Raw genomic sequence first — 14,709 nt, forward strand, 5'->3', positions numbered from 1 at the left:
AATGATCAATCATCACTAAATTAATCACTTGATTATCTCATTAACTTTAACACTCTTGAGTGTTAATTTAACACTCATATTTTAACACTTTACTCTCTACAAGTGTGGTCTCATATATACTCCCAGGAGTGTTAATTTAACACTGGAGTTTTTGCTGTGTACTAGCGAGCTTACTTTGTTCTGGTGTGGACAGAGTGTTTCACTATAGCTGCGTGCGCGGATGAGTACTGCGTCGTCTTCTTATTTGAGGTGTCCGCGGGTGCAATACTGACATCTGAGAGGTCAACCAGGTACTGGCGCTGTAGTATTTACGTGTCATGTTATCATAAGAGTCCTATTCATTTTAAACATTGTGGTTATCGCCAATACCGGTATATTGTCACACTCTAAATTAACACGATGTCGATATTTCACGCTTTGAATATCACGATTATCGTCAACACCAGTATATATATATATACAGGGCCTGAAATTAACACCCGACCACACGCCAAATGCGGGTGAATTCTGCAATTGGCGGGTAACACTGTCAATCTACCTGCCACACTGGCAGGTAGCCACTGAGAATCGACACTTCGCGGGGAGTTTGATTGACAGGCGATCTGGCCAATCGTAATCCGCCGAATCCGCCTTTTTTTGTCCGACAAAGCAGTCAGGAGAGTTCAACGTTGGAGGATTTGAACTTGAAAAAACGGAATTGTACTGAGTAGGCCTACTGCATCTTTCCGCAGTTAAAACTAACTACATTCCTACTTATGTTCATTCATGTTTATTTGATGCTATAAATTAACGTTAGAAGGAAGAGGTGATCGGTTCACAAGCAGCTTTAACCGAGGCACCACAGCGATCTGTCAAGACACATTACAGAGCCACAAAACGGTGTTGTCTTTATTTCTTTAAAAATGATCAAATTTTAACGTTGAGACTTTGTTTAATCTCAAAAGTAACCTGGACTGTCTTGTCTGTCAGCGTGTTGTCAGTGTCTCTGCTGCGCGATGTGTTTTCATGAGATCATGGTTTGGCATGAGCGCGGTGTAGCTTGTCGGACATAGCAACAGTAACTAAAGGGGCCGGGTCTTTGCGAAGTTTTTTTTTTTTTTTGTGCAACTTTTGTTCTTTGACATCTAAACAAAGTCAGCCATTTCATTGGATTTTAGCTAAAAAATGTGGCGGCACATTACTGGAGTAAAGAAAGCATCCGTGAAAGCAGCGCAGTTTGAGTGTTTCGGCACGTAACGTTATATGTGATTGGAGAGAAAGATGAGGCCCTTCTCTGACTACGTTTAAATGTGTGAGTTAAGTATTAAACTGTTGGTGAGATGAGATGAGATGAGATGAGATAATGCAACGCTGACATAGGCTACAGTACAATTACAGTTGCACAGATGTTGGGAGTTGGGAACCGGTGAGAAAATGTCCGGTAGCCTACCCGGTAACCTTACCAGTAATAACAATATTAATGTAGTTCTGCTTAACGGTTCCTGAACGCTGTAACTAACAGCTGCCCATCCATCAACACAGCCGCGTGTGATTTGTTTACGAGCTGATATCTGTATTCTAAGAGTTATTATTACTTGTATGGATCTCGTTAATAACTTGACAACACTTAAATGTGTATTCTTACAAGTTAAAGAACAAATGTTTGTGCAGTTCCTTTTTTTTTTACCTTTTATGAGGCCAAAAAAACAAACACTGGCTGGTAAAAAGTCACTGTGGCGGGTGGTCAAAAAAGTTAACTTCAGGCCCTGTATATATATATATATATATATATATATATATATATATATATATATATATATATATATATATATATATATATATATATACTGTCAAATACAATACATGCGATATAGTGATCAGTTAACATAATGCCACTGAAAGTTCTCTGACAGAAATTCATAATTTCACTCCCCTTTATTGTGCATCTATTTTGTTGCTGAAAGTCTCTCTTGTCTTTGTCATTTACATTATGACTCATTCCCACAGGAACTGTATCTTGAACTTTGACTTGCACCTGTTGTTCAAGAGGGACAGTAAAAGTTTTTTAACCTTTGTATCATGACTGACTCCTCCCGCACAAACAGATTTCGTCTTGTTCTCATTCAGGCAATGAGGAAAGAAATTCAGTCATCGCAAACTGCGCATGCGCCAATTTCAAAGTCCAGAATCACTGAATTCAAATTTCTTCCACCTGGAACACGAAGTGTTGAGCTCCAGAGGGTTGTTCCATAAAACAAGATTAGAATACAAGCCAGGCTTATTTTGGTTAGTCAGACTTATTGTCGGTGGATTCTGTTTCATAAAGCAAACTTAAAATAGTTCAAACCAACTCTGAGTAACCCCAGAGTGCAGTCTGGACGATGGGGCGGGGCGACACTTTTAGGCGGGGCGACACGTGTCGCTCCGCCCACACCCAATTTTATTGGTTTATAATACAGCAATCTAATTGGCGTAGACGCTTGAGGCATGAGCATGTGCATTCCTATGGTAGGAGTTTATGAATGATCTACGACGCTATTTGGCCATACTACAGAAATATTAAAGCTGCCGTCGGCAAGTCTGGCAGATTGGGTCGATTAGCCAAAATTTTGAATGTTTACAACTCTCATGCCCCTCCCCACTACCAGCGAGCACCCTCCCATCGAGGTCGTGCTCGTCAGTGCATCACTGTGCGTGTGTACCTGATTTTCTGTGAACGCGTCCGTCTCTTCAGCATCTATCAACACCATGGACTCGGAGGCAGCCCTGGCTAATCTATCCATAGATAGCAATAACCGAGGAATTGGAAGCTTGTTAGTAGATTTTCTCTCCGCCATCACGCTTCATGCGAACTTCAGGCGTGGCGTGTGCATGTGATATTAACGTGCGCGACTCTAGCATGGGCGGACTCGGCGGACTCTCTCAAGCCGACGTGGGTGACCCCGATTCGGTTCGGAAGCAGCAGTCCCTCGGTCAACCGCAGCAAGACATAGGGGATATCACTCAGCGCGAGTGAGGGGGATCTGTGGCGTGTGCACGACCTGTGATTGACAGTCAGATATCACACCCCCCTGCACTGATTGGACCTGATGAAGCGGGAGCGCTGGATTTTTGCTAAACAAATAACACGCTCCAGGTGGAGTTAGAAGCTCGGATTTTTTTCTAAAACCACCTTATTTATGTTGTTCTGTCGGATTATAGTGTCGATTACACTGAATATGATCAAAAAAATGTTGCCGACGGCAGCTTTAAGTGATGATAACCATGGGGATTTCCGATTTCAGTAGCCTAATGATCAATTGGATAATATTTTGCTGAATTTACGATTCAAGTTAGATGAAGTTTACTGTCAAAATGTATTCGTATAGCGCTCAATTCACATCGTCTCAAGCAGCTTTACAAGAAATCCTATTGTAAGCTTTAGGCTAATATTGAGCAGTTTTAGGGCTAGGCAATATCACGAAATATGTTGCTGATAAATTACTGAGATTTAGCTTTTATTTACCCTGCAGATAAGTCAGTGCCCCTTTTCGTGAGCAATGATCATGAAAGCATGAAATTACTGGCATAGCATAGGCTATCAAAGGAGAGATAATTTCTATAGGCTGATAGCTAGACAATATTTTTCCGCATGTCATGCAGGGCTCCGGAATTTTAAATCATTCGTAAATGCTTCTTCGTTTTTCCATTAGGATCAGTGAATAAACACAAACTCGGGATTTTACACAAATGATGATAATTCACTGTATTTCAGTAAAGCATCGGATAAATCCGAAAGTGTGTTTTATTTTATTTTAAAGCAAAACCACAGTGACAAACAAGACAATAATAGGCTAGCCTACCAAAAAGTATACAAGCACAAATCGATATAATATATCTGTTTTAGTAAATACATATTTATTTATTTATTTATTTATTTTCACATTTCAGCACTACACGGTTTTAATTATATTGTAGCCAACGCACAAAACCCAATGGCCTGATGTCACATTAACAGCATCGAAGTAGCCTACGGTTGACACTTATAGAAAACATGAATCTTTAAAACTATAACATAGGGATTTACAGCACCAACAGGCCCTCATTTTATTAACAAAGAAACGTGAGTTTGCCATTAAACATTTTATTTGCACTTTGTAGCCTACCAAATAATGCACACATTGGACAACATCTCGTTAAAAAAATGACAACAAAAACGGTCGTGATTTAAAAATTAAAATCAGCTGCTTTTACATTCTTACAGTGAATTATCATCCTTTGCGTAAAATCCCGAGTTTGTAAAACATCTCCTTGAAGTATTCGTTTTTAAACAATAACTTCATCCATTCTGTTTCTTAAGTACAATAAAAAATTTGTCAATAGATCTTAACTAAAATTACCATGGTAAACCGACAAGATAGACATATAGCCTACGATTAAAGTTAGCATTGAATATTTCTTTAATACGGCCAAATCATTCATAAAATCGTACTTCAAGGAATGCGCATGCTCAGACCTGAATCGTCTACACCAATAAGATTGCGGTATTATAAACCAATTAAATTGGGTGTGGGCGGAGCGACACGTGTCGCCCCGCCTAAAAGTGTCACCCCGCCCCATCGTCCAGACTGCACTCTGGGGTACTACACTTATGCTGGGAAACTAGCCTGGTCCAGGGCAGGCTAACTGTCAGGCTAAGCCTTAGCTGTTACACAGATCCTCTAACACTGACCAACAAGAACACAATGATATTACCACTGACATTACCTCTCTCATACCATTATTGGACTTTATTAACCACTATTAGTCCAAAAATAAATACACAGTATACAGAAAATCAACTTAAATAAGGCTACAATGATAAATTAGACAATATAGACCTATATATATATATATATATATATATATATATATGTACTGTATTTATAGATATAGATATATAGATAAATACAATATACTTGAACCATTTACATCCGTATACCTACGTCCCCACAGTGTTAGACCTTACCAAGTTTTTGTTACAGTAAAATACTGACAAGACTGTTGTACTGGTGTTAATTGTACAGTTATTTACTGTAAGAATGCACTAAATTAAAACTAACTTCACTTGCAGAAACCAACTGCCTTAAATTGACTATCTCTCATTTAAATGTATTAACTAAAATGTATAATGCATTAATAATGTGAGTAAAGTTTTACTGTGAACTTCTTTCATTTGAGACCACTAAAAAACTTTTATAAATAAAAAGATTTCCACTGGTCGTTTTATCTTACACTGTTAACCCTTTCAACCCCACAGGAAAATACACACTACAAAGAGTAAAAAGTAACATTGACGCTAGGGCTGGGCGATTTAAATCGCAATATTGTTATGCGCATCTCGTCAGTAAAGCCGGTTCCTTGATTAGTAGTAAATCACCATCACCTGCTTTCAGATGGAGCGGCATTTAGGGCTGATGAGATAATTAAGTGATTAATTTAGTGATGATTGAGCATTATTGAAGACACCTGATGTTAACAAGCGGAATCACTGAAGGAGAAAATCACAAATTGTAAGTTACCATTAAGGTGATGGGTGTTTGCTTTAGTTGGGCTCTTGACCATTATATGTTTACTTTAATATTTACTGTTGTTTGACTGCTGTTATTGATTTATTACAGTTATATGAACACAGTAAAATGTTATCTTATAGTGTTGGTTATGTTTTGACAATCATGCTGTGATCTGAAAAAGGAAACTTATTGAGATAGTTTGGTTTAACTTGTTAGCAGCAGTTGTGGTGACAATAATAAAGCATGTTGCAGTGGCTGCCACCAATCACAACTCATTAATGGCTCCCATCATGCATTGCGGTATGAATAAATTATGATCTGAATTGTCTATGTAATTTACTTTTCCTGACTGAATATTCTGCTCCTCACCATTGTTGAGATGCATAGACTGAATCTTGACTTCTGTGTGTGCCTAAAAGAATGATTTTATTTTTAAACAACTTTTAAGAAATCCTTTATATTATATCAAAATTCTGGGCATTTATGCAGAATCACAGTTATGCTGTAACCAACAACATAAATCGAAGTCAGAAAGTTTAAATTTACTACTAATCAAGGAACCGGCTTTACTGACAAGATGCGCATAACAATATCGCGATTTAAATCGCCCAGCCCTAATTGACGCAGTGTTGCAGTGAGATAATTAAGGGAATATGTAAGTGATTGTTGAGCATTAATGATGAACACCTGCTGTTAACAAGCAGAATCACTGAAGGAAAGAGGAACAGAAAATAGAGAAACACAAGAACTACAACTGACTTCCTTTTACACTTATCATATAAAAATTTGAAGTTGTTATTGAGATGTTATATTGAAAATGTTTGATTTGAAGTTACCATTATAGAGATCAGTGTTTGCTTTAGTTGGGATGCTGATGCTAAAACATTTGTTTTTCTATTGCTGCTTGAGATGTGTTTTTGCAAATCACACTTGTGTACACTCACAGTTTGTGAATGATTGCGGTTATGTTGATTATGATGACAAAATCATCATATAGCCTGTTCATTCACTAAGGAAGTAATTATCACTCATTCAGAGTTTATTCCTCAATCAAAACTATTCCATTAGTACTACTGTGAAACCACAGCAATTAAATTATGACTCATTTAAAAAAATAAAAAAATAAAAATCATGCATAACCAAAATTAACTGAACTACACTGTCTTGTAGAAACACAGAGATATCACAAATTAGCACATTTATCTCAACAATGGTGGCAATTTACTTTATGACTTTATGATCTTGAACTTTTACCTGTTGCTCAAGATAGACAGTAAAAGATTTTTAACCTTTGTATCATGAGTGACTCCTCCCGCACATACAGATTTAGCTTGCTCTCATACAGGCAATGAGGAAAGACACTTCCAAGAATGACTTCTAAACTTCCACATAAAGGTAACACATTTAAATATAAACACATTATTGTTTGTTATATGAATAAGACCTTAGTGAGGGAAGAGCCATATTTAGTTTTTGATATGAATGAAAAGGCTGTGATGGACAGAAGGCCTACAGTGTGTTCAATGGATTGTACTGTTGTTTAACATTATGGCAATTATTTATCTGACAAAACGTCTTTCCAAAAAACTTTCAGTAGACAAATATACAATAAAAACGTTTTGAAAGTTGTGAATTGTGAAAATGACGTGATCTAGGACCTTTATACAGTGGGTGTCTGTAAAGATGTATGTCGATTATATGACGATCCCAGAATCACTTTCATCCATGTTAAATTCAAAATGGCGTATTTCGGGTCTATGTTAATCGGTTACTGTTCGGGACAGTAACATATGACATAAGTTTAGTTTAATGATGAATTTAATTAATAACTATATGACCTGCAGTGATACTAGTGAAGTTTTGTCACAGAACAGTATCAGGAACAAATCAGTGTAAAAGGCTGTGTTCAGTGTTGAGAGCAGGGCCGTTCCCACCACTAACGTTCCCGAGGTTCAGACATCGGTATTTTTCCGAGGTGGGCTTGGCGCTACAGTTGGTGTTACACAGTGTTCGGCCATAAACCAATTACAACATTTTTTTTTTTTTTTTTGTAAGGGTAAAATCCAAACAACACGGGTATACCATATCATCCATATTAATTTTGTTAGTTTAAGTTTGATGTTTAATATAAGCAAAATTTTCATTGTACTATTTTGTTGTTGATGTGTTTTAATGAGAAAATCCAAAGACCTTTAATTTATTTTTGTTACAATGTGGGTATATGTCATCAGTCTTATTCCTTTTGTTATTGAAAGTTCTATGTCGGAACATAATCATGAGTTTGTCATTGTACTATTTTATTATTGTTGTGTTTTTACATTAAGAGTAATATTGAATCAACATTAAGCATTAACGTTAAAGATCAAATAAGCGCCAGAAATTTTAAGCATCATTGACGAATATCTTTTCTTGTAAAATATGTGGTGTATAATTGTTAACACTGGTGTTTTCACAAGTTCTAGGCCCACTCAGGCCCCCACGTGGCTACACCACTATTGTATAGCCTACGCCTAAATAAAATGTTGATAAATAACTAGAATGCGAGATTACAGCAAAATCCACAGAGTTAAAGGTTGAGGGACAAGACTGCCTTATCTTACACCCGTACCAACGCAGCGCCAGGACGCATGTGACGCATGTATCATTTTCACATCCTGCGCCATGTTGTTTAAATAGCAAATCCATTTGCGCACATCTGTGTGCCCATGGGCTGCTGGTCTGAAAACAGAAATATTAAATATGTTAAAAGTATGCTTGTTTTTAGCATATTTCTTAAAATTAAGCATATATTTATTACCAATTTACTTCTAGTGCACTTGTTAGAAATATATTAAAAGTATGCTTGTGTTTAGCCTATTTCTTAAAAGTGTAACTAAGCATATATTTATTACCAATGTACTTATAGTGCACTTTTTAGAAATATGGTAAACGTATGCTTGTTTTTAAATATATTTTTAGAAAATATACTAAAGTACAATTATTTTAAAGTGCGTTAAAAGTTGTATTGTAAAAATAGGTAAAAAACATGATGCTAATATACTTTTAATATATTAAAAGATAGTAAAATTTTTGTTAGTATATTTGCAATGTACTATTGAAAAGGGGAATATATTTCAAATACAATAAAGTATACTTTTTTTCCACTAGGGAAAGTTAGGCTGTAATTAGCCTATTTTCCTCCGTAATGGGTCCCGGATTCTCATGGCATGTTTTATATGTTTTTCTTATAATTATTCTTGAAATAATTCTTATAACTTCCTGTGTTCGCAGGTGTGATCGCCATTATCTGCGGGATTCGGGACTCTGGATTCGGGAGACACACTGCACTGTGATTTGCTCTTGAATCATGGCGACCTCAAGCCCCACAACAGAGACAAAAGGTAACTTTCTACCTTAACAATAATGAGACTAACGTTGATCGAGATAATTGTATAACAACACAGATGCATGTGTATTTTCTCCAGAGATTTCATACTGTTTTACTTTCAATTTGCTCACGTAAAGTGTTTACCTTCACATCTGAAAACATGTTTTAACTATGAAATCTTGAAGAAGCAAAATGCAATTGAAAATAATTTATATGTGATGCGATCTGGGAAAACCCGTCGGATATTGCACTGGGCCGTTTTCAGTAAATTCGAAAATAGTTTGAATGTCAGTTTTTTTGTCAAATTTTTTTTTCCATTAAATTATTATTCTATAACATCTTTTCTCTTATCTCTGAAAATATCATGGCAAAATTCCCTTGTTTAGGGAAGAAAAACAGCGATTTATAGTGTCAAGCTGAAAATACTCTCTTTCTCTATGCATTATATGCGACCATTTTCTCTAACGCCCGGCAGAGGTGAAAAAAACAAAACAATCGCCGTATATCCCATACACCTGTCCGTCTCTTCAAGGGCGTAACTTTGGGTCTACCATTGGGGGGGTTAAACTCACGGCATATTTATTAATTAATTAATTTATTGAATAATTTTCTTGGGTAACATGCTAATTTGCCGTTCCTGTATTAGAAATACATTGTGATACTTTTACTGATTTAGGCTACTTAACGTAAATGCAGCTGTTCACTTGACTATTTATGCCATAATGACACACAGTAGTTAAATTAAGTGTTTAAGCACTAGCCAGCAGTGGCAGCTTCCATTTAATTGATTTTTTTTGTGTGTGTTCAATATCTTATAAAAAAAAAAAAAAAAAAAAAGAACTTAAAGATTAATCAACTGCATCACTGTATTGGCACCTACATGCAGCAAATGTATTATGCACAATTCAACATTACACAATACAGGTCACTGACTGGAGTGCAGCTTGCACCTTTATTCTGAACAGATTTCACATATTGGTGGGCATCACCAAAACTCAGTGTTTCTCAAACTTTTTCTGCCATTCCCCACTTAGGAGGTATAAGGGTTCCAAGCCCCACCTGTCCCCAATCACCCCAACAAAATGTTAATAAACTAGGCTTTAAGTTTAACTGTTAAAATGTATTTTATTAACATCACATTTTAAAAACTTAACATCAAATAACAGCATTAAAAACTTTCAAATAGAGAAAATGAAAGTGCAATTATATTATCACTTTGCATGAAATAAGACTCAAAAGTAGATAAAAAAAAATTGTGTTTGCATTTAGCCTCTGATAACATCAAATTCAGAAACTGAGAAAGTGTGGACTAACGTTAGTTGTGCTTTGATTCATTTTGTCACTTTGCAAACTCCATGCAAAAAGAACAAAATAAAATAAAAATAATAATCTCAAATTGAGCCGGAGGTGGTAAATTCCTAATAATGTACGTATTTTTTTTTAGATATTTTAATAAGATAACGTTACCTAAAATCCAACTAACGCGATCGTTATAAAGGTGTTTGAACAACAAAACACATCCACTTGCACATATTTGACAATTGAAATATATGATATATCCTGCTATAGCTAACAAATTTGTGAAATTTTTAATAAAGAAGGAAATAAAAGCAGATCATCAGTCATTCAGCGCTATTGTGGCTGCGGTGTGACAAGCAATGAATGACGCGTCTCCATGGAAACCATAAAGTGATACTACGATCAATAACGGTCGCCTTGAAAAACTTGTAAACTTACGTGTGAAAAGGTTAAGCAAGGCTTACATTTAAATGTGTCTTTGTTTTGTTTTGAGTGTATGGTCAATAAATAAAGGAATTAAAAAGATGGGCACAAAACCTGTTTGTCGCGCCCCACTTGTCATGTCTCTATTCCCCACCAGTGGGCCGCGCCCGCACCCTTTGAGAAACGCTGAGCTAACTTAAAGCTGCCGTCGGCAACATTTTTTTGATCATATTCAGTGTAATCGACACTATAATCCGACAGAACAACATAAATAAGGTGGTTTTAGAAAAAAACCCGAGCTTCTAACTCCACCTGGAGCGTGTTATTTGTTTAGCAAAAATCCAGCGCTCCCGCTTCATCAGGTCCAATCAGCGCAGGGGGGTGTGATATCTGACTGTCAATCACAGGTCGTGCACACGCCACAGATCCCCCTCACTCGCGCTGAGTGATATCCCCTATGTCTTGCTGCGGTTGACCGAGGGACTGCTGCTTCCGAACCGAATCGGGGTCACCCACGTCGGCTTGAGAGAGTCCGCCGAGTCCGCCCATGCTAGAGTCGCGCACGTTAATATCACATGCACACGCCACGCCTGAAGTTCGCATGAAGCGTGATGGCGGAGAGAAAATCTACTAACAAGCTTCCAATTCCTCGGTTATTGCTATCTATGGATAGATTAGCCAGGGCTGCCTCCGAGTCCATGGTGTTGATAGATGCTGAAGAGACGGACGTTCACAGAAAATCAGGTACACACGCACAGTGATGCACTGACGAGCACGACCTCGATGGGAGGGTGCTCGCTGGTAGTGGGGAGGGGCATGAGAGTTGTAAACATTCAAAATTTTGGCTAATCGACCCAATCTGCCAGACTTGCCGACGGCAGCTTTAACAGCTAACTTAGCAATAGGGGTAACGTTAGCAGCTACCTCCGTTTGGTCAGGATTTTTCCTCTTTTTGGCTTGTGTCGACCAACAATGAAAAATCGTTGTCTGGCTGCCTTTCAGTGTCCTTTTTCATCTTTCCATCCGTTAGCATGCACCGTCAGCTTTCTCCTATATGGGGAGGCTGCAGACCTGGAGCCGGCTGCCGGTAGATCTACGCCCCATGGCAGTTTTACGCCCCAGGCAGTTTTACGCCCCTGCTGTTCCTGATGCGTCCAGTAGGAGGATATAGCCTACTGCTAAATAACACCATTAAATCGGCGCTCAAAACTTACACATTAATAACCGTCCCGTTCATAGACTTTGCCCAATTTTGTGTTTTTTGTTAATCTAAATATAAACGTTACAGTGTAGATCTGCACTATGGATTAAAATATCTGTAGATATTCAGTTGGGCTTCACTCAGTTTGTTTTATTCAGCCTACAGAAGACTATTTTTGTGAATTAAAAAATTAATAATGCACACAGTTGGATCAGATGACAAGTAATGATATATGACCTACTGTAGAATATTTATATATGACCTACTGTAGAATAGTTAATTGAATATTGAATATAGAATATTCACTGTATGTTTTTATAGGCCTACAGGAGACTGAGTGAAATATGTTGTTGTGAATTTATATAAAGTTACATTTAGATATTAACCATATTTAGCCCATTAGACATACAGCACTGTGTAATCATATGGATCCTCGATTAAATATCTGCTGTACTATTCACTATTGGTCGTCATACAGCTACAAAACAGTGTCCTACATAGCATTTTATGAAGACAAACGCAATTTATCCCTTTTCTAAAATTCCAAGGGCCATTTAGAAGAAAGAGACAATATTGTTGTTCACAAAAACATTATTTATCAACACCATTTATGAATTATGATGACTCCTGTAGATGACTCCCCTATGGCTTGCCACTCTTCTTTAACTGTTTTTCTATCCTCCTGTCAAAGTTCTTCTGCTCACTGATAAAAAAAAAAAAAAATGAAACATTAAACATTTTTAAAAAGGACATCCATGGTGAATTTGATCTTGTCAAATTCACACGCAGCAGGACCCACTGTTACATTTTGTATAAAATTCCTGAATCCTTAATTTTTTATCACAGTTGCTTTGGTACATTTCTCAGATCACTACTGAAATTCTCATAACTACTTTTGAACAAATTGCCAATGCTTTTTGCCAATTCATCAATTCAGGACACATTTACTGTACGAAAAAAAGTGTAATAGAAATGTATTGAAAACATGCTTGACAGTTTATGACAACTAGTCAACCATTTTGCATTTAATGACTTATGCAAGGAATAATGCAGATGTTTTGAGTATGACAATTCAACAGAGAAATAGTATAATAGGTCTATATTTTGATCAACATGACATAAAGAGTTGATAATGTAGGAAACAGCAGACAGTTGTACATTATCAATTGCATGAATGTACCGAAGCATTTGCAATTTGTATAAAATAATGAGAAATTGCTTTTATGATGTGCACAAGTGACAAGATGATGTGATTTCAGTTGTGATCTGAGAAATGCACCAAAGCAACTGAGATCAACTATAAGACTTATTGGAGACCCTGCAGAATCACTGTAGACCCCCTATAAGAGTCACAGACAAAAGAAAGTGTTACGAGAACACAAACTACCTTTTTAATTTGAGTTTTATATCTGTGGGTATTTCATAATAATTTATAAATTAAACATTAAAAAAATTTAAAAAGGACATCCATGGTGAATTTGATCTTGTCACAGAGTGTGTGAGTGTGCTGGCCAGAATGTATATCAGGTGAGTGTGGATTGCATCAATTTGCTCCTGATCTTCAAAGTACAACGGCACAGGCACTTGTTGGTGGAACACTTTTGTAAAAAGTGTCAAGACACTTTGATTTCTTTTGGCCACTGATGATGGACTGTGCAGAGAAAATTGAAAATGACATTAAAAACATTGTCTCTGTAAGTCATTTATTTACTAGAGAAGCTATTGGTTTGGAATGCAGTTAAAAAAAAGAGATGGGTGTTTATAGATTATACAAGTTTAAGTTTAGAGAGAGAGAGGGAGATTTTCATTTCCTTAAGTAGCTAAATCAAACACACACATGCATGCAAGTTAAAGAGAACTTGGTAAAGACAGAGTATGATAAATCCCACATTAAGTGCACACAGCCTACATTTTAGTCCAGATCAGTAAGCTATTTTAAGAAAAATGTATATTTAGATATGAATTAGATAGTTAGATCATCTCATTTATAAGAAACTCAAACCAGAAAGGAGTAAACAGAGTCTTTCCAGAAGAGGCCATCTCACGCAAGATAAAGACAGACAACAAAAGAAAAGTCAAAAGAAAATTAATTTTGAAAGTGAGTAGAGAAGACAAGGGGCAGCTAAACTTACACGTGGTTACTTAGCTAAGTTTAAGCCAGACAGAACATCAACCTGACCGTCCAGAACTTTTTGTCTCTCGAAATAAATTATAGGCCATCCATTGATATATAGAAATGAATTTATATCTACCTAGCTCTATCAAGCTAATCGTTTATAAATAATAAATGTTGCATCACTGCATTTTTTTTACAGTCTATGTTGCTAAACAACAATAACTTTAGCAGATTATTTAATATACCTCAATTCATGTCGCTGTACAAGCTCCCCCTACTGGACGCATCAGGAACAGCAGGGGCGTAAAACTGCCTGGGGCGTAAAACTGCCTGGGGCGTAGATCTACCGGCTCCAGGTCTGCAGCCTCCCCCTACTCGCTTTCTCCAACCATTCATCCTAGCGACCGCGCAAAATAGTGTTAACAAACTTGGTAGAGAAAGCGGGTTGGGTAATACCAAGTAGTCGGTGCGGGGGGTACATTACAGATTATTTAAAATATGATACTATCTTTCTTGCTGGCAAATGAAATTAATACTACAAAGATAGTTAACACTTTGTCTTAACACTACAAAGATAGTTTACCTTTAAAATAAACCACATAACATGTACAGTGAATGTGTATAGTGCGCATTTCGCACCAATCCTGTTTAAACTATAACGTCACGCAATTTTATAACAATCGCGCGACGTCCCGACGGTGACAGTTATTAAACCTGTTTTTCTCAAAATTCCGTTCCAGAAAATCATAGCGATCGGCCGACTTCAGATAAACATAACTTTTGCTACCAACAA

General features: G+C 36.9%; 1 protein-coding gene across 1 annotated transcript in view; it reads left to right on the forward strand.

The window, feature by feature from the left end:
* The first annotated feature begins 6,821 nt into the window (after positions 1–6,821).
* Positions 6,822–14,709, forward strand: part of LOC309498394 (GTPase IMAP family member 8-like) — a 31,123-nt gene continuing 23,235 nt past the window's right edge. The window contains exons 1-2 of the mRNA XM_082169104.1: positions 6,822–6,905; positions 8,781–8,890. Coding sequence (XP_082025230.1) covers positions 8,857–8,890 — 34 coding nt within the window. The 5' untranslated portion in view covers positions 6,822–6,905; positions 8,781–8,856. The remainder of the gene's footprint in view (positions 6,906–8,780; positions 8,891–14,709) is intronic.

The sequence above is a fragment of the Leuciscus leuciscus genome (assembly GCF_965113295.1).
Source record: "Leuciscus leuciscus genome assembly, chromosome: 1".
In the NCBI taxonomy this organism is placed as follows: Eukaryota; Metazoa; Chordata; class Actinopteri; order Cypriniformes; family Leuciscidae; genus Leuciscus; species Leuciscus leuciscus.